The sequence below is a fragment of the Bactrocera latifrons genome, unplaced genomic scaffold (assembly GCF_001853355.1).
Source record: "Bactrocera latifrons isolate USDA-ARS-PBARC rearing strain unplaced genomic scaffold, ASM185335v1 scaffold_81, whole genome shotgun sequence".
Lineage (NCBI taxonomy): Eukaryota > Metazoa > Arthropoda > Insecta > Diptera > Tephritidae > Bactrocera > Bactrocera latifrons.
In genome coordinates this window covers 50,248-69,403 of record NW_017537501.1, presented here as the reverse complement: position 1 = coordinate 69,403, position 19,156 = coordinate 50,248, and the positions used below count along the sequence as shown (strand labels likewise).

The 19,156-nt window shown below is 35.5% G+C and overlaps 2 protein-coding genes across 27 annotated transcripts in view; both read left to right on the top strand.

Moving 5' to 3' along the window:
• Positions 1 to 4,204, top strand: part of LOC108976893 — a 6,898-nt gene extending 2,694 nt beyond the window's left edge. The window contains exon 2 of the mRNA XM_018946315.1: positions 1,369 to 4,204. Within this exon, the coding sequence (XP_018801860.1) occupies positions 1,563 to 2,648 (1,086 nt within the window). The 5' untranslated portion in view covers positions 1,369 to 1,562 and the 3' untranslated portion in view covers positions 2,649 to 4,204. The remainder of the gene's footprint in view (positions 1 to 1,368) is intronic.
• The window catches only part of LOC108976888 (supervillin), a 423,491-nt gene that overhangs the window by 397,608 nt on the left and 6,727 nt on the right, over positions 1 to 19,156 (top strand). Inside the window, exon 1 of one of the 26 annotated variants that reach the window (XM_018946309.1) lies at positions 15,364 to 15,924. The exons of the other annotated variants lie outside the window; for them this stretch is intronic. Within the exon in view, the coding sequence (XP_018801854.1) occupies positions 15,907 to 15,924 (18 nt within the window). The 5' untranslated portion in view covers positions 15,364 to 15,906. Of the gene's footprint in view, positions 1 to 15,363; positions 15,925 to 19,156 lie in introns of those variants that run through there. 26 annotated transcript variants of the gene reach the window in all.

Genomic DNA, 19,156 nt, shown 5'->3' with positions numbered 1-19,156 from the left:
GATACAAACTCGTTTCGGGTACTTAGACACCACAGCCATGGAAACCGGCAGATAAAAGAGATCTCTCTGCACTCCGTTCCCAAGACAATGAGGTCTACTTAACCGGGACGGACTCAGACTTTTATCAAAGACTGTCAACTCTGAGGAATTTTGTCGCTACAACAATAATATTTCTCTCTGCACACGTTTTGTATTTTTATTCTTTCTGACAGACTTTGATCACTTCATGTATTAACAATCATCAATCAAGATCGATGCTTTTCAAAGTCTTTAAGCTGTAGTCACAGGGCAAGTTAGAATATATGTATGTATTTTGTATTTCTGGGGTGATATCACTGAAGTTGAGTACAATATGTATTTCGATATTCTTATTTAAGAACTCTTTTTTCCGACTCATCCTTCTGGGTCAGGGTATATAGTAAGAAGGTAAATGGATTTGGATTCGCGCTCAGGAAAGTTCTTTCCATATTTATAGGAGCTTAAATTAGACACTGCGCCAACGGGCAGTGAGATTTAAAACTAATTGAATAATTAGCTTGGAAGAGMAAGAGATAGAATCACCGCCTTCCTTCTAGAATGTCGCGCTTTTGTCAAAACAAGACTAAAATACCTTCGATCTCTCGACGTTAGACACCCTAGTCAAATAACGAAAATAGAAATAAAGTAAAWAGCAGTTAAAAAATAGTTTTACCTGCTAATAGTAAAATAGTTTRTAGTGAAGAAAATAGTAAGAAAGTGTGATAGATTCAAGGTGTAGAGTGTCCAACAACAGGAATTCTAATCTGGTTTCACACGGAACTGTATTTAGCAGTCTAAATGTGATCTCTCACCRTCTTAGAAGATCCATCTTCTTAACTAAGCTAATCTAATATTCATAAATCTATAAGTTTTGGGGTCTTTGTTAAAAGCTAGAAGAAGAAGGTCGGGATCATAGCATTATGTATTAAGCTCAATATTCTGGAGAGGAAATGTGGAACAACGAATGATCTGATACACTCGGAGCGTTAATTTAGAAGAACATGATAAAAGAATAAAATAAAAAATTGTAGAAGAGTAAAAAAAATAATAAGAAAACTAATGAAATGAAAGCTAAATAAGCTAAATGAATAAAACAATTCAAATATATATTGATTAAAATATTTTTAAATAAAATTAATAACAAATCAATTAATATTATAAAAATCATTATCCAGTCTCCTAACACACCATCAAAAACCTACAAAAATAAATAAAAACTAGAAACAAAAGCAAAACGTACTGGTGCACAAAAAATCCATTTCTCGTTCGCCAGTGTGCACAATCGAACAATTTAAGTGATTAACAACAGCAACATCAAACTAAAAAATAATTCCAAAAATTTTATTTCAGTATTAGAGACGTGTAAAAAATACTAAATGTGAATAAAGAACAGTGCAGAAGAACTGAGATTTTGCGATTTACATAAAAAGCGCTTGTGATAAAAACAAAAACAAAACATAAAAACTAAGAAACACTTTCTTACCGAATCAAAAGACTTGAAAACACTTCAAAAATCGAAACCAACTTGTACACAATAGTTAGCAATGGATATTGATTACCTCGCTTACCTGGAGACCTTTTGGGCCTATTTCCCCTACCTCTTCTACAGCTTCGTCTTCCTCACGCTCATACCGAAATCGCTGCGCCGCATCAAAACTTTCGCCGACGCCGACTACGAAGCCAATCGTCACAAATACCATCGCTGCTATGCGCCGGACATCTGCTGTCACACAATGGGCGAAGCGCTGCCCAAGCCGAAGCCACGCAAAGCCGTAACACGCGTCTACCCGAAACGACACAGCACGGCGGGCACCACCAACACCGAAGCATACTACRGCGGCAAACAGGACGCGACGCCGTCTCCAACAGTCAATCACATAAAAAGACAAGTAGAACCGGCATCCATACAAACCAACACGCATGTCAATCAAATTGCGAAAATGTTCGAGAATGTGCCAACGGTGACGGTGTCACCCGCGCTGTTGGGCAAGAAAATCAACCGCGTCACACCAACTATACAATCGCTGGATGAATCCACCAGCGCCATTGAGGACGTCACGCATGCATCGCCACCAACGCCAAAGTCAAYGCTGAATGTATCGCGCCTATCGCAGCTCCTCTCACAGGAGCAACTGGAGAATTCGCTGAGTTTGTTGCAAGAGACAAACACGGATGAAGAACAGAATTGCTGGCGTGACTCACCGCCACGACGCACGAAACGTCGCGCCGATGCGCCCTCCTCATTACATTACAACGGCGCCGGCACATCGACAACGCCATCGACCGCCTCGCCAGTCGCCTCATCACCACCCTCCGACTCGCCGCCATTATCCGTCTCGCCGCTCGCCTCATCGCCGGTGCTCTTCCGTCCGCAATTGAGTATGAAATCCAGTTTGGAGGATATTTTCGCCGCCATCGCGCGCAACGCCGAGAAAACTGAGAATTTCATCTACGCCGGCTGCAAGTCACTGTCGCCCGTCACCTCCATCGATGACATACTGTCGCAGCGTCGCCTGTCGCGTCCGCTCTCGGCGTACTCGATCAGCGATCTGTTGAATGAGGAGAGCAACAGCACAGCCATGGATGAGGCGCGCGTGGAGAATTTTCTGTCAGTGCTGAACAAAACTTGAACGCGGCGCAAGCGCTAGTGCAAGTGCATGCGCGGCAGCGTCAGCGCGCAACAGTTGGCGCGTTCACCATATGCGCACTTGTATTTGTAAAAGTGTGCGTGTATATACGTATTGAAGTATATTTGGTGTGTTTGGGGCTGTGAAGTAGTTTATGAAATCAAGGATGGGTGTGTACTTTTAGTTAGCATGTGCTTGCTTTCCGCTCCTACGCATGCATTTCTGTGTGTGTGTGTGTGTGTGTGTGTGTGTGTGTGTAGCTCACTGTAATATAAATCGTATGTGCATTAGCCTTAAGTTATATAGCGTTGTAAAAGTTGACAGCCAGCGCCTAGTAGTCGCTTCGCAGTGAAATGTCAAAGTGCCATGCAAGCAACGCCTCAGCAACAACAACAACAAAAAGTGAATAAAAAACAGCAAAAGCTGCCGCTTCGCACATATTTGTATAGTTTGAGATATGTGTGTCGCAAGCGCGCGCCTGTCTGACAAGCGCTCCGGCGCGCAGTTGCAGCTGCAGCTGTGCCAGCGATGAGTCAGCGYGGCCAAAGCGCACGTCAGTCACAAGTCAGCGCCAAGTTTGCGGAATTCGAAAATGAAAGAAGTTTCAAAAGAAAAAAATACATAAAAAAAAGTATTCTTCTTTAATATTTTTCTATGCAATGCGCTTAGTTGTTGTTGTTGTTGTAAAATGTGTGCAGCGTCCAGTCGGAAACAAAACTGTGAATATCCAATTAATTTTTATGACTTTATTATTGTGTAACGCTTTGTACGCGCATAAATTGTAATTCTTATTGCTCACACTGCGGTTACACGACTATTTAAATGATTACAGTTACATGTTGCAGTACACGTATGTATGTGTGTATGACATATTTGCAAGTATATAGAGACAAACACATACATATATATACTGACTTCAATTGCTGCACAAATAATTTCAAATCACAAAGCAAAGCAAAATACAGAAAAGAAAAAATAAAATATCCAACAACAGCAATTGAGCAGTTATTTACTCGTAACTACTTGACTAGTAAGCCACTAAATGCAGGCAGCAAATCTTTTGCTTGTCTCAAGTCTTATCTAACTATAATTATCTGTCAATTTAAATCATTAAACTGTAGTCCAACTAATGTCTTGTCATTACTTTTGCTTTAGCCTCGCTTACGCTCGTGTAAGCCACGCTAAGCGTGAATTTAAATAAATATGCTTATTAAAATTGTATTTGTTGTAAATGTTTGAGTATGAGCTGTACTTATTATGTAATATTTATATTATGAATTATGCAAATAGCTGAACTATCTATTAAAATACATATGTACATCTTTACAAATAGATTGAATGGCGGCGATTACATTGCAGTTGTGACGCCTCTTTATTGCTAGTTTTGTACACGTACATATGTATGTATGTATTTATATACTTTATTTTAAACGAAACTTTAATGCCAGTATCTCACGAACGACTAATACAACTGTATGTATAACGCTAACGATTGTATATATTAATTTTTTAAGTATTAACAAATTTATGAAGTGTAAATAAATGAAAAATAAATCGAACTTTTGCTATTTTTAGCAACATTACTAAGTGGTTTTAATTAATTTTTTCTTTAGCAAATTTTTTAAAAATATAATTTTTTTTTCCTTAAAATATTTATTTTTTTTTTTTTTACAAAAGAAGAGTTAGTTTTAGGGCGAGATTAAATTGCCAATAACGGATATTTTTGTAAAAAAAATTAAAATTTTAAATTTCATACTTTTACTTATGCAATTAATAATTTTAGAGCAAATTTGATACTTTTTTGAAAAAAGAATTATATATTAGTAAGGTAGTAGGTATATTGTAAAAAGTACATAATGGCCAACTTAAAAAAGGCGGATTTTAAAAACTGAAAAAAGTACACACCATTTTCTTAATTTGAATTGTAATTTATTCATATCGTCACCTAAAATGCAAAATAACAAATAACATCACTTTTCAAAAGTTTACAGGCGAAGGAAAAATGACATCAAAGAAACCACTCAAATTGAAACCAAATCTTTGTTTTGGTTATATACAGGTAACGATATGTATTTCATATTAAGCAGTAAAATTTTTGAAGAAAAAATTAARTAAGTGGTTCCGGCCTTCTTGTAAATGTAGGCAAAATCTATATACAGAACTTATAGAATCAAGCAAAGAAGCGCTAACTTCGGGTGCCACCGAACATTTTATACTCTTGCAACTTGCTAGAATTAAAGCCAGGGAAATTGGTTAAGGTGCAAACTGTGAATCAGAAGATAGAAATGCAAGCAATTAAATATTATATACAGTTGAAATTTCCTAATTCGAATTATCATTATTCATAAACAAACTTCGAGTTAGAGAGACTGCGAGTTATGGAAAGAAATTTGAATGAAATTTGACTTCAAGTGTTCGAGTAATGGAGAAGTTCGAGTTATGGCAGGTCAAATGTATATATACTAAAATGATCAAACGAATTTAAGGCTCTGTGTCTATAATTTTAAAATTCCTAATTTATTCTTTAAAATCTATGTCAAAGTAATCCTCCTTGGTTCCAATATTCACGTTTTTGTTTTCAATTCTCGAAACAGTTGTTAAAGTCAATTTCCCGATTAGTCTTCAATGTGCGTAGCTGATTTACATTTATTGTCAATTGACTCAGAACGGTTTCGCCGTTTTCATGACATCAGAAAACACTGTTGCACAGACTTTAACGCGACGCTAATTTTCGAAAAAATGTAGTAATTTTGGAACTATGCTTTCACTTTTCTTAAGCCTGAATGATCTTTCAAAATGCATATTCCAACGATGTCATACCATCCTGGAAGAAGTGTAGACCAGTAGTTCTCCCTCTAGTTTCCACCTGTATTAATTTGGAAGGGAGGGGATGAGTTGTCGAGAGATAATTTATCGATTAGGATTTTGCTTTCGTGAGACAATTACAGAGAAAACACACATGCCCCGCGGTTCCAGCAGGGAAACCGTAGTTATGAGGAGTATTGCCAAGGTAAAAGCAATAATTTATCTTTGTGCAAGTCGCTGGTAAGTTTTCAATCTAAGCACCCGTTCAGCAGTTCATTCCATTTTATTTCAATTCCTCTGGGATTACAAAAGAGCCGTGTCTATTTGTTTAAAATGCGATATAATGAGTTATTTAGTTATTGTAAAGCAGGTTTAGTTTTATTTTTCACTCAGATTTATTGTGGGTTAGGTCAGGTTAGATAAATAACATAATAATCTCGCGAAGCTACGAAAATTTCAACATGTGCAGCTAGAACGGATGGCCGTTGTAATACCCAGAATTCCTAGGTATAAATCAAAAAGATTGTCGCGTATTGAAAAAAAAAAGTTAGCGGCGCTTAATATGTATCATTTGAAGCCAATACGATTACTTCGTTAAATTTGCTTTAACTTTAGTTTGGCGAAAGCTAAGAAGTGGAGGTGAAAGTGTCGGGGTTTACTTTACGCAACAGAGAATTTTGCATAACATCGGCTGAATATATATATATACATATATACAGACATATAGTGACAGCATTTATAACTTCTAATCTGAACATGAAATTGAATGCTTTATCTTGCCAAAACTCGATCTCGTTCTTTTATTTTTTCACCCTCACTTATTCTACTAAACTCTTCGTCAAATTGCTGTTTCCTCAATTTTAAGGTTCATTATATAAATAAGAAAGTGCAGTACTTTGATGGATTTTGATTGTTCTAAAACTTTACTATTCTAAGAACTCAGTCTAGTCACGCCCACTTTCCCACTTCTATATAAATATATATGGTGTGGCTGCGAGTGTTGGCTTGTGTTTGAGTGCACTCAATTCAAAATTATCTTTCATGTTTCTTCAATTGACGCAAATTAATTTATTTAAAGTGTGTACGCTTTCAGCTATTAGCATCATAAATAATAACAAATTGAGCGGAAGACATTTTTATGTAACGAACATGTACATACGTACATATATACATATGTACTATATACTATATATGTACATACATATTTAGTGCAAGAAAAGCAAATTTTGAAGAAAATATTCTTGGTCGACGACACTCCTACCTCTATAAAGAAATAACCTTTAGTTACTTTAGGGTGGTTTGATATTGTGCTCGAGTTATAGCTAAATTTGTATGTATTGCATTGTACATTCATATTCTCAATACGGTCGTGGCATAGAGTATATCGCTATGTATATAAATATGCCAATTAAAGTGCTGACCTAAATTTAGGAAGACGCCTGCATTTAAATGTGCGTGGTTGCCAAATATTTTTAATTAACAGCAGCGGCGAAATGGAATACTTGTTACCGCTTCTGATTTGAGAAGAAGTTGGAACTGGATTTAAGAAGTTATTGAAAAGTTATTGAAATTTTAATAAAAAAAAGTATAAAACTAATACATAGCTTTGCTTCCAGCTTTTATTAGAATGTAATTTCTTTCAAAGTTCAAATCCGCCTAGGATATGGTTTTCTTGATTGTTTTGAGAAAAAAATTTACCCACATAATCTATGATATTGATTTTTTTCAATAAAATATAAAAATATGCTAGTACTGTCATCTCTTAGGTAGATTTTCACTACGTTGGTTAGCTAGTCAGGTTAGGTTGGGTTAAGAGGTCGATCTGCGGGTCTGTTGTGGCACCAAAAATCGCTATAATATGTAATAAAGACCCTCATAAATCGATGAAGCGCTTTAAGCCTCGTTTAAGCTATATCTTCTGGTTCGCCGAAGGTTAGATTGTCGAGATGTTTCCATCTCAAACATGCAAAGGCTGTACAGTGAAGGAGAARGTGCATGGATGTCGCCTCTTCACCTTCATCCATACATATTTAACAACTGACATCCTGAGCCTTGGTAGTGTCACTCTGCTGTCGGAGTAAATGCTTACTTTCCTGAAAGCGGTTGCACCTCGGAGTATTACGTCTACTGCTAACTTAATAGCACCCACTTTTGCCTGAAAAACACTAGAGCGGTCCGTTCGCCTAAAGCGAAGCTTGACGGTGAGCTCCTTACAGAAAACTCAACCTTCAACCTTCCCACCTAGCATCGMGCCATCTTTGGAAAAACTCACTSTGCCTCTTCTCCAGCGACTGCTCACCGTCTACATAGCCCTCGTCGGTATATGAGCAGAAAGAAAGTCATTACAAGCAGTATTTGTGACCAGCCATCCCGACCAGGGTATTCAGAGCGAACTTAAAACCTGTTATGTTAGTATAGTTTCGAAGTGCCAGCCTGAAGAATAAAATCAAGAAACCCTCCAAAAATTTAGCATCAATCGGAGGTGTACACGACTCAATTGTGCAATTTAGTTGCCAATGGCGCTATCCAATTTTATTCTTGCGAGTTTATAAATTTTAGCAAGTCATTTAGCGCTCTCCATACGCCCATATACAGATAAAGTTGACTGGCGCCTTTGTGCAATTAATTTTCCACTTTGCATTTTCGATGTGCGTTGCCGCATGATTTGCAAATATTTCCCCCTCTGACTTTTATTTTGTTATTCTTAYGTTTAAACCACGCCAGCAAATCGCGGCTTAGCACTTTGAACGCGCGGATATTGCAAATAGCAAATATCTACAAAAATGCACCGAACCACATGCATCTGTATGTGTGTGTATGTGTGAGTGAATAAATGCACGATAAGTTCCATAAACAAATTCATAAAGAGATATATCTCGCTTGCCTGTCTGCCTGTCTGTCTGTTGTTGTTGTTGTTGTTGTTGTTGTAGGCTGTCAGTGCAAAAGCCAATGAACTTTAACTTCAACTTGTTGCATGCCGCCAGCTCGCAGGCGAAACACACACACAAACACAAACGCACATGCATACAAATATACATTTATTTACGTTCCATACTTAGCATACTTACATACATACATACATACAGACATGTTTGTGCATATTCACATATCATTGAGCAAATAATCATAAGCAAATAAAGCGCGCGCATTCGACGACGCAGCAACAAAACCAACAAAGCGACACACAGCAATTGCAAGCAATTCATAAACAAGCAGGCAAAATGAATTGAAGTTATAGAAAAGATAATAAAAACGAAAACGAAGAAAAAATGTCAAATTATATGAAATGCAGTGCAGCGAGTAATCAAGCAGTCAAAGCGTCAATCAGCCAGGCCAGCCAACTAGGCAGTTACTTTGCTTGCCAACTAAACGTCCAATCATGTGTGGGTATGTACTATGTGTGTGGTGTGAGTGCCTACCTCACACACACACACACACACACGCGCGCATAAATAAGTCGCGCTGAGGCTTTTGGGTCGCCACTGACAGCGGGTCCACATTGGCTGCGGTTGTGCCATGTTGTCAATTAATTCAACCCAATTTAAGTACTCCACCGTCAACTTCACTTCACTACCGTCAGTCGAGCGCTGCAGCAGTGATAAAAAGGGCTTGTTGTGCGCATACATACTCTCACCTACATATGTACATAAATACATATTTGCTGTTGTATGCAGTTATTTTTTACGTTGCGATTGAGTGCGAGCTGGTTACTTCCATACAAAATTCTCACAAATACATACACAGCTCGATATACATAAATATGCGAAATTAAAACTTTGAACTTTCCTCTTGACAAATTAGTCATGTGAAATGGCTTTTAGAGTTGCTTAGATGTCTTTGTAATTATGCTTAATTAGGCGATTCAGATATATTATATGTAAATATACATAGCGCCACCACAAACAACGTTTCATCAAAAAACGAAATTAAGTTTGTCAGATATAACCAATATATTGGGTAGTCGAAAAAGTTCTTTCGTATTGCTAATACATTTTTTACTTATTTTTCTTTTATATTTTTAATAACAAATAAATAAACAAATATACCATTTTGGTCGAGCTCTTTTTGCCATTTTTCCGCTAGAGACATTATTCCATCAGTGCAAATCGAAATTTCGAAATTTCCAAAACGGAAGCGAGCGAACCATTGTTGTGCTCTCCGTAAACTTCACATATTTCATGGGTGGCTTGCGTGGCATTGTTCCCTTTTTGGGTACAAAAATTGCAAAATATAGCGAATTTCTTCATTTTTGAACAGCTGTAACTTTTTTTAAACTTACCCGAATTCAATTTCTTTTAACGAAGCTTAACATCTCACCTTTCCAACACTACATATATAATATGACACAATGTGATTGGTATTTTGACAAAATACGAAAATACTTTTTTGACTTGCCAATATAACTATTTTATAACCGAAATTTAAATTTTCTTCCAATTTTCTATTTCAATAAGAGGATTATCTGAGGAAGTTTCCTTATTTTTTTTGGATTATCAACATTTACAACTTTTATTTTTGATAATACAAAGAAAATGATTTAGTTTAACTTTTATAATTTCAAAAGTTAARTTMAATCCTTTTTCAAATTATCTAAAATCGTATTATCTTAGTTTTTACATACAGCTTGGTCAATTTAACTGAGGTCCTGAAATTCATATAAATATGTATAATTTGAATTCAATCATATCCGAAATGGGTTTTTCAGTACTGAAACAGAAAAMAGTCAGAGGTAGCCAAATCTGGCTAAACGATGACTGAGGTTTCGTATTTGAGCAAAAAGTTAGTCTCAATCATGCTGGAATTAGACGGTGTATTATCGTCATGAAAAATCCATAAATTCTCTGCTCGCAAATCGGGTTGTTTACAACAAATAGCTGCACCTTGGTGGCTCTATACGGCGAAGTTGTATACCTTATTGAACGTTTGACGTKATGGAATGATTTCATGCCGAACCACACCGCCGTAATCAAATTAAATGCTGAACATCACCTTGTTTTTTGACCTAATGCAACGTAGTTTTTCGGTTTCAACTCAGTTTTGACGCGTCATTCGCTAGATTGTTGATTTTAATCTCGGTTGTCTCGTCACCAGTAATGATGTGTTTGCTAAATATACGCCCAGCTTTGTTGTCAAACATCGCTTTTAAATTCTCTACTCGACATTGTTCTTGCAAAAGATTCAAGTTTTTGGTGTGAATCTAGCATTGGCAAGCTTCAAATCCGAAACATTAACCAAGTATGTTAAGTACATGCTTAAGAGATGTTGGACTCTCTCATATCTCTCTGATGCCAACACGGCAATCCTAGCTTCTTTAACTTTTTCGATGCTAACGTTATTAACAGATTTGGATGGACAATAAGCATGAGACAAGTTTTCGATGATTTCTCAACCTTCACTGAATAATGTGTTCCACAAACACTTTTGTTCGTGATAAAGTGAACTCCCCAAAACATTTTAGCAAAATTTTCAACGATTCCGTGGCCGTGATTCCATTAATAAGCACAAATTTTCAAACAAAATCGTTCGTTGTTATATTTGTCTCCTTGATAAAAATCGCCGAACCAAACTTTACGCGTAACAAAGAACAGCAAACGGCAGCAAAGAATAGAAATGAATTCTCTCCTTCAAGCTTTGTTGAAAATATAATTGAAAGTATACAAACAAATTCAATTGATATTTTGATACAAAATGGCGATTACTGTGCCAGCCTGCGGAATTATGTTACTCAAGAAGGCCTCAACGAACGGCGGTGAGTTTAGGTCCACAAATCACACACACAAAAAAAAAAAAAAACGGGATCTCAAGTTTCCTAAGAGACGGTAGAAAAGTTATAAAGAAAAAAGTTGGAATAAGTAATAACACAAAATTTTATATAGCTTATCAGGTGAAGTCACTTGAGGCAATAGTTAATGTTGCAAGTGGATTAATGTTGCAATTTCGAGAAAATCCTGTTAAAAGTTGTATGGGTTCAAACTGACTATACAAATATCAAAATAACTGTTTTTTACTATTCTGTACCTTAAGCAAAGAAAAAATATCGGTTTGAATATCCCAGACTGGCCTTACTTCTCAATTGAGCTATATTTCGCGGGCAAGATGCCATTTTCAATCCAATTTTCCACGACTGATTTTGAATATTCAACACCTACTTTTCCAAAGCATCGGAGAGAATGTTCGTTTCAAGGCTCAAAATTAGTTGTGTGATTTTAAAAGTACTAATAAATTTCGTTATCAATTTTGAATTTCACATTTAGAAGACCACATCCAATAACTATAATTAGCTTGGTAATTCACATTGCCTGTAGAAAGTAGTGGGTCGAATTTATTATAATCATTAAAATGCCTGCAAAAGTGCATGTCAATTCGGGCACAAGTTTACACTTTCTAATTTCATAAACTTGAGAGTTGAATAATAGTTTTTCTCTGCGATGTTGCTATAGTGTAATTTTCGCAGAACAAATATTACACAGTAAATTGATTACGTTTTCTTGAGAAATATTTATCGAACACTTCCCATGTCGATCGCATTACAAAATAATAAACATTGTTGAGCGCTCGCAAAGATAAATTAAATAAAGAAAAATATATATCAGTCAATATAATATATAAATATTTTATATCTGGTCATACATACTTATATACAAACATCTATATATTATTCTATATATTATTTATACATACTATCTGCATAATACATATATTTAACCACTAAATATACAACAACTGTGCCAACATTATAAGACAAGCAAAAGTTTCAATATATCAGCAGATAGAATGTGTCATGCGACTTCGCAGTTGTCAATATTTCACATGCAAAGCTTTATAAACAGAAAAACACCATAAATCAAAAATTGTCTGCGATCTAAAATCTAGCTTCAGACAAAAAGAAGCGCGCTCCTGACAATCAAAGTCAAAAGTCATTTTTGAAACCAAATTTTACTATTTTTATATGGACCCATATATGTCAATAAGTATGTATGTATGTTTTGAGACGTTTTTTTATTTGTCACCACAACAAATGCTTATGTATGTGCTGACCAAATAGAAACTGGACATTCGCAATCAATTTCGTGTTTTTATCAGTAAACTTTTATGAATCATCGTCACTGCGTTGCCGCGAAGTGGCTAATGAATTGAAATTTATACTCTTCAGCACATTCCCTTCGTGGCGGTTTTATAGTGTGAACGAGAGAGAAAAAATAACAAATATACACACACAAATGTATTGACAAATATAAATACTACAAAAGCTACAATGTCAAATTTGCATTTTCGAGGCAGCTTTACGTGTAAACGGTTATACATAGCGGTATATATTTGTTTGGTTGAAAGGTGCGAAACACTGCCGGGTCTATAAAAAGAGATATGAGATATGGCTTGATTTAAACTGTTGCCGTTTCGAAGACGTTAAGAAAAATTTGAAATTTTGGGAAGGTCTTTRCAATATGCAGATCGCATGCAATACAGAGTGGTTCAAATTCGAAGTTATGGAGTACCTTACAGCTGTTTCTCATGCGGGCAAAAATGTTAGCTTATTTTGGTATTAAAGAATTTGAAGTAATTTTTTTTTTCTTAATTTTTCTCCAACGAATTTTGTCAGATTTTTTTTTTCAGTTATACTTAATATAAATAACATCGTTGATTTTGGTTTAGGTTAGGTTAAGAGGTCCTAATATAATTGATCATAAGATACTCATAAATCTACAAAACGCTTTATCAGTTCCGGTTATGTTTGCTGGTTCGCCGAAAGTGTGATTGCCAGTATGACTTCAATCTTAGTCTTGTAAAGGATGGACAATGGAAGAGAAAGTGCCTTGATTTTTACTTCTGCCACACAGCTAACAGCTGGCGTCCGACAACATTGTGAAGGTACTTTTTCTAAGAAAATATTAAAGGTTTCAAAAAGTCTTTTAATTTTCTACGAGATATTAAAATAAAAAATTAAATATGAAACAGAAGTATAAAACTAATAAATGTTTTATTTCAAAAAATTTCTGACCGCTTAAAGTTTTCAAACCACCTTGTAATGTACAAAGTACTATAGCTAGGAATATAGTAAATGAATAATTTTTATATCGATGAATCATCACTGCCTTATATAAATATCCACATAAATATGTGAAAAGCTACTATGATGCTCCTGCCTATTTTGCATTGAAAATTTCGGTTTTTATTTGACCATTCTCCATAGTTTTTATTAACAGTTCACTACTTTTCCTGGCACCGCTTCCGTAATCGAAAATTTCTACGAAAACATTTCATTCTTGCCATAAAAGTAAAATGTTATTAATTTTATGATTAAACTGTTTCGAATAACCCTACTAAAAAATAATGATGCTTATTTGTCTTCTCAAGTGCTGTTCTACCTTATAAGGAAGGTTGTGCGAAACGAAGATGATTTGGATATTTGCTGATTGGTGATTGGTGATGTAATTGAACACTGTCTATTTTTATATAGAAAACATTATTTCATTTCATATAATTTCAATGCTTTTTTAAAAGACACATACAAATAATCCTTAGTGTTTTGTATACGCTTGTCTTTCTTAAGTACATACATACATAAAGTTCATTTGGCGATTTTTACGATGAGTGAAATTATTCAACAAAGAAATTCCATTTAGTTTTATATGTGAATTCAAATCTCTGGCGCCAAAACATTCAGAATGTTGGAAAACGCCTTCGGTGATAGGTGCTTTTCTGGAACAGGTGTTTTTGACTGGTACAAATTATTCAAAGAGGTTCGAGAACGTATTGACGACGAACGTCCAGGACGGCCATCAACATCAACTGAAGAATAAAGTAACTGGTGCTTAAGATTTGACGATTAACAATCAGAGATCTTACTTACGTCGTTAGAATATCGAAGGGATCAGTGAAAACTATTTTGAAAGATCATTTGGGCCTGAGAAAAGTGAAAACACGATCGGTTCCAAAATCAGCAATCTTTTCAAAAAACAGCGTCGCTTTAATGTCTGTGAAACAATGCTTTCTGGCACAGATAATTTTCTAAAACAACAATGTAATCTCCAAAGAAATTGTTCAGATCGGATTACTAGAGCATATAACTTCCATACAAACTGTGCACATAGTTGCTAAAAGAAATGCACCTGTGATGGGTATATTAGCTTCGGTGYAGCCGAAGTTAACATTTTTTCTTGTTTTAGATATTAATTTTGCTGATTCCTTTGTGATCATCTTCTGCTAATGAACCACTTAACGCCTCACTATGCTCGCAGCCTTATGTGTAACCACTAAGCTATGCATCTTTTATTTGTTTACTGTGTGATCGAAGTGTGCTTAAATAACTTCGTAATATCATAATACATACATACTATACTCATAAAGACTAATAAAGTTTGCACTGTGGAATAACCGCATGACTAATCCAATTCACAACTGTTCGGTGCTAATTTGAAAGCAATTAACTAATTTCTGTTTTTATTTTGGAATTTTGCTGTCGACACTTTAATCAAAAAGTCGCCGAGAGGCATTGAAGCTTTTTGCACTCTTCAGTGTGAAAGTATTCATATTAATTTCTGTTTCGTTGTTATCGCACCACAACGACCTTACAGTCATGATACCAGCTGCAGTCGGAGCTTTTTGCCTATCTTATCAGGTATTTGCTGGGCTTAAGTCTTGGTCGTTTTGTGGTAACTCCCCTCGTTTAAGTGTAACTGGAACAACTGACGCGAAGATTGTGGAAAATGTTTTTATTTTTTATCACTTCGGCAATATTTCGTAAGCAAACAGAGAGAACTTTTGCCGTTTATCTAACAGTTATGCGCTCAAACAGATACATGTACTTGCTGGTTTTGAAGTACTTGTCCAAAAGCATGCCAAATAAGCGGCTGGAAAGTTGCGAAAAACACGGCGCTCCGTCAGTTTCGCAGCTCTACTCCATACAAACGCTTCTAAAATGCGTCGCGTGCCGTAAAGCGCTGACAAACCGTTAACAAACTGGAGTTGGCTGAACGCAGCAACAAAAAAAAACCTTAACTTTACCGTTCAAACATTTGTTTACCTATCGATGCTGGTTTTTATTCTGTCGCCTTTATAATTCGTTTCGATTTCGGATAAGTGCTGGTTTCCCCCTTTTATTTATTGGCAATAAGAACCATATTTAACTTTTGTGCGAAGGTTTTAAGTGCAAACATACACGAAAAAGTGAAGCAAAACAGACAAGACCCATTGCATTTAATGCAACAGAAGCACAAGTGTTACTCGGCAACGAACGATCTGGGGCGGCGTCCACAGGTGTGGCGCCTTGGTTTTTGGAAATTTGCGACAACGCGACTTTAGTATTCGAGCGTTCTTAAGGAAATGAAACAGTTGTTTTTCTTCCATTACAAAGTTTATTTATCTTAGCGATCGGCAAGCTTTTGAGTTTAATATTTTGTGCAAATAATTCTGCTTTCATTTCTGGTTTTCCTGTTTGCCAACAATTAAAAAGAATATGGAGAAGGTCAAATTGGTAATTATTGTTTAATAAAGCTTTTATTTGTAATTTTTGGTAAAGCTTAAAGCGCATAACTCAATAAAGTTCTAGAGAAATGTATATACAGTTGAACTTCCCTAACTCGAATCACCATAATCCGGATAATCAATTCGAGTTAGAGTGACTTCGAGTTATGGACGGATATCTGTATGAAATTTTACTTCTATTGTCCATTGAAGACTTCGCGTTATAGAGAACTTCGTATTATGTAAGTTCAACTGTATTTTTTATTTTGGAAATAAGTTTTCTGTTCATTTTCTTGCCAAAAATCTAGACTTTCTGTTTTTGAGTTCAGAGATTTTTTTCTAGCGAAACTGATTTTATTTTATTACTTAGCCAGAGAAGTATCCAGTTTCACTAAGTAATGTTTATCTTAGACTCTAACTCGGAGTATGACTAATAACATTTAATGCAGGCCCAGTTTTTCAGAACAGATATTCTCAAATGTCCCTAAAAGTTTGTGAGGGCGATCTTTCAGCCTTCGGCACCACTCTTTTTTTTATAGAAAAAAACATTTTTGCTGTAAATGTTTAGCTACCTTTTGATGGTAAATTTCAGAACAACGAACATTGTCTTAAGGTTAAGCGACAAAAAACGCATCTGGGCTAATATTGGGAAAAATATGGTGGATGAAAAAAAAATCCGAAAACGTTTTACTATAGTTTTCATWGATTTGGGGCACGATGCACTGTCTGTATATTTTTACAATGCTTTGACATACACAAAGTTTCATGAGCGACGTTTCTAGTAAGTTCTTTTGGTATATTTCGAGTGCAGTCTCAATCGACTTCATTTTAAGGTCATCCAGTATCATCTGTGAATATTTTTATATATTTTAATCTGTAAAGGCCTCTTTTTGGCTTCCACTACTKTCAGCGGTGCTGTTGTAGCGGCAGAAAAGATTATTGAAATAATTTCGCAGAATGGTAACTCGGCTCAGTCCTTGGTTGGATAAAAATCAAGATCCGTTCCAGTTACTTAACCCCACAGTCATGGGAACGGTCCTCATGCAGCCTATCACAGAGCCCGAAGAACACTGAGCAACATAAAAAATATAATTCCATAAATATATAACTAAATATTTTCATAAATTTTCCTCACACCACTAAAACATGTGTCACTGAAAATTCTATATATAAAAAACATTATTCAAATGCTATGAAATTCTCTGTAGGTTAGTTGAACTGCAGCTTTGATTTCATGTTCTAAAATGTATTGTTGGTCAGTGTTTACTCTAAAAAAAATCTCACATTATCACTTCTAGTTCGAATTAAATGGTTGAGTTTGTGAAAGCAATCGTTAAATATTTAATCAAATTTCGCTTCTCATATCCTTAAAGCGGTCTCTTCTAGTGAAGAAATAATAAAGGCTTTTATTAAACCTTAAATGCTTTCTTTTCACACAAACCTTAGATTTCTACAACTAGAAACAAATATTTTGATCGATTCGGTTTATGCGTCAGTTTAAATAGGCTTCTTCTTCTTTATTGGCGTAGACACGTTTAYGCGGTTATAGCCGAGTTTACAACAGCACGCCAGACGTTCTTCTTTGCAAGACTGTTATTTCTTTTCCATTGGAGACGTTTTATGTGACCGATCCCAAACCCAGCGCACAACTCTGAGRAGAGATGGTTCGCCTTCTCGCTTTAGGTCGCCTTCAAGCGGATGCTTTTTGGCATTATTGAATACTTGATATAAGATCGTCGGAAGTCGTGAGTTACTTGAGCCATATATTATATAAAAGAATCGTTTATAGCCACTTTTAAGTGAATGGCACTCAGAGAACTTTCCTCACTTGCGTGAACTTCTACACATGACTCCATCCTTTAAATTATGTAAATAGGCTAGTCCGGCTCAAATTTGATAAATAGTAATTGAAATGAATTGAATGAATCACAAATTTTCAAATACATGTTTCATATTTTGTAAATATGTTAGTTTTAAGATTTGAGTTATTTATTTATTTTTGAGTAAAACACTTTGGCCATGCATTCGTCAAATACATAGGCAAATATAGATTCAAAGTGATTATATAGCCTATACYAAAAATAATAGCTTTTCACCAAAAAAAAATCAAATTTTTCAAGGTTACTACATTTCCATAAACGCTCTATTGCCGCAAGCAATTAAGCGCAGCAAATATTGAAAATAGTTCCAAAAACGCTCGCTTCAAGTGTATTTGCATATAATGGGTGCTGCCAACTGCAATTTGTTATGTAAATGTCGACGAAATTATTGCAATAAAGCCGATGTTGCAATTGCGGTTTGTTTGTTGCGTATTTGTTGTGATTGCCACATGCACTAACAGTGAGCGTAACTTGTTCGTGGAGAGCGCACGCTCCGTGCTGCTTGAGCTTGTCACGGTGCTTGACAAACGCGATTGCCAAAGTGGACCATATAAGGACTAAGCACGCATGCAAAACCAGTACAAAGTAATTTATGTACCGCTAAATGCTAACTGGGCCTATAAAAATATTGAAAATAAAATAGAAATTGAAATCAAATTGCAAATAAACGCAAATGGGAAAACCATTAAGGGGCACTCTCGACGATTCACGATAAAAGTGCGCATTAGCGACGAAAATGGGCATGATTGATTTATATTTCGWGTGCACGAGGGCAGTTGGATGGGTCGAGTGATTAATATATGTATTATCGTCGTTTTAGTAATCGTTTGCTTCAGTGTTGAGAGGATATGAGATTTGAGCTGAATAAAGAGTTATATGCATTTTTTAGGAGTAAAAATTTTTTTCTGATGAAACATATCGAGTATCGGAACCTTAACCTATGGAACAACACTCGTATGTATTTACATTTTATTTTTTATGCCTATATATGCAGTTGTTTTTGCGTTTGTAATACCTYAATAATTTTCAGTGATTATTTTTAATTACGCCTTCGCATTATACATTTTTGCAAAGCTTCTTTTTGTCGTTGTTGTCAGCATTTCTAATGCTGAAACATGGAATTTCCAATTTGGACAACTAGATAAACAAATAAACAACAAAAATTTGGTCAGTGGTGGCAATTTTGGGTCAATCGAAGCGCCCACACAAAAAATCAAGCCGATCAGGTGTATCAACATACATACAAACAAATCTATATACAATTAAGCAAATTGTTGATAGTGCGCATGATTTTGCAGAATTTGGTTTTTGTTGATGATTTTTTAAAAATATTTTTGCAATTTTTTTGACAAATTTTTTTTT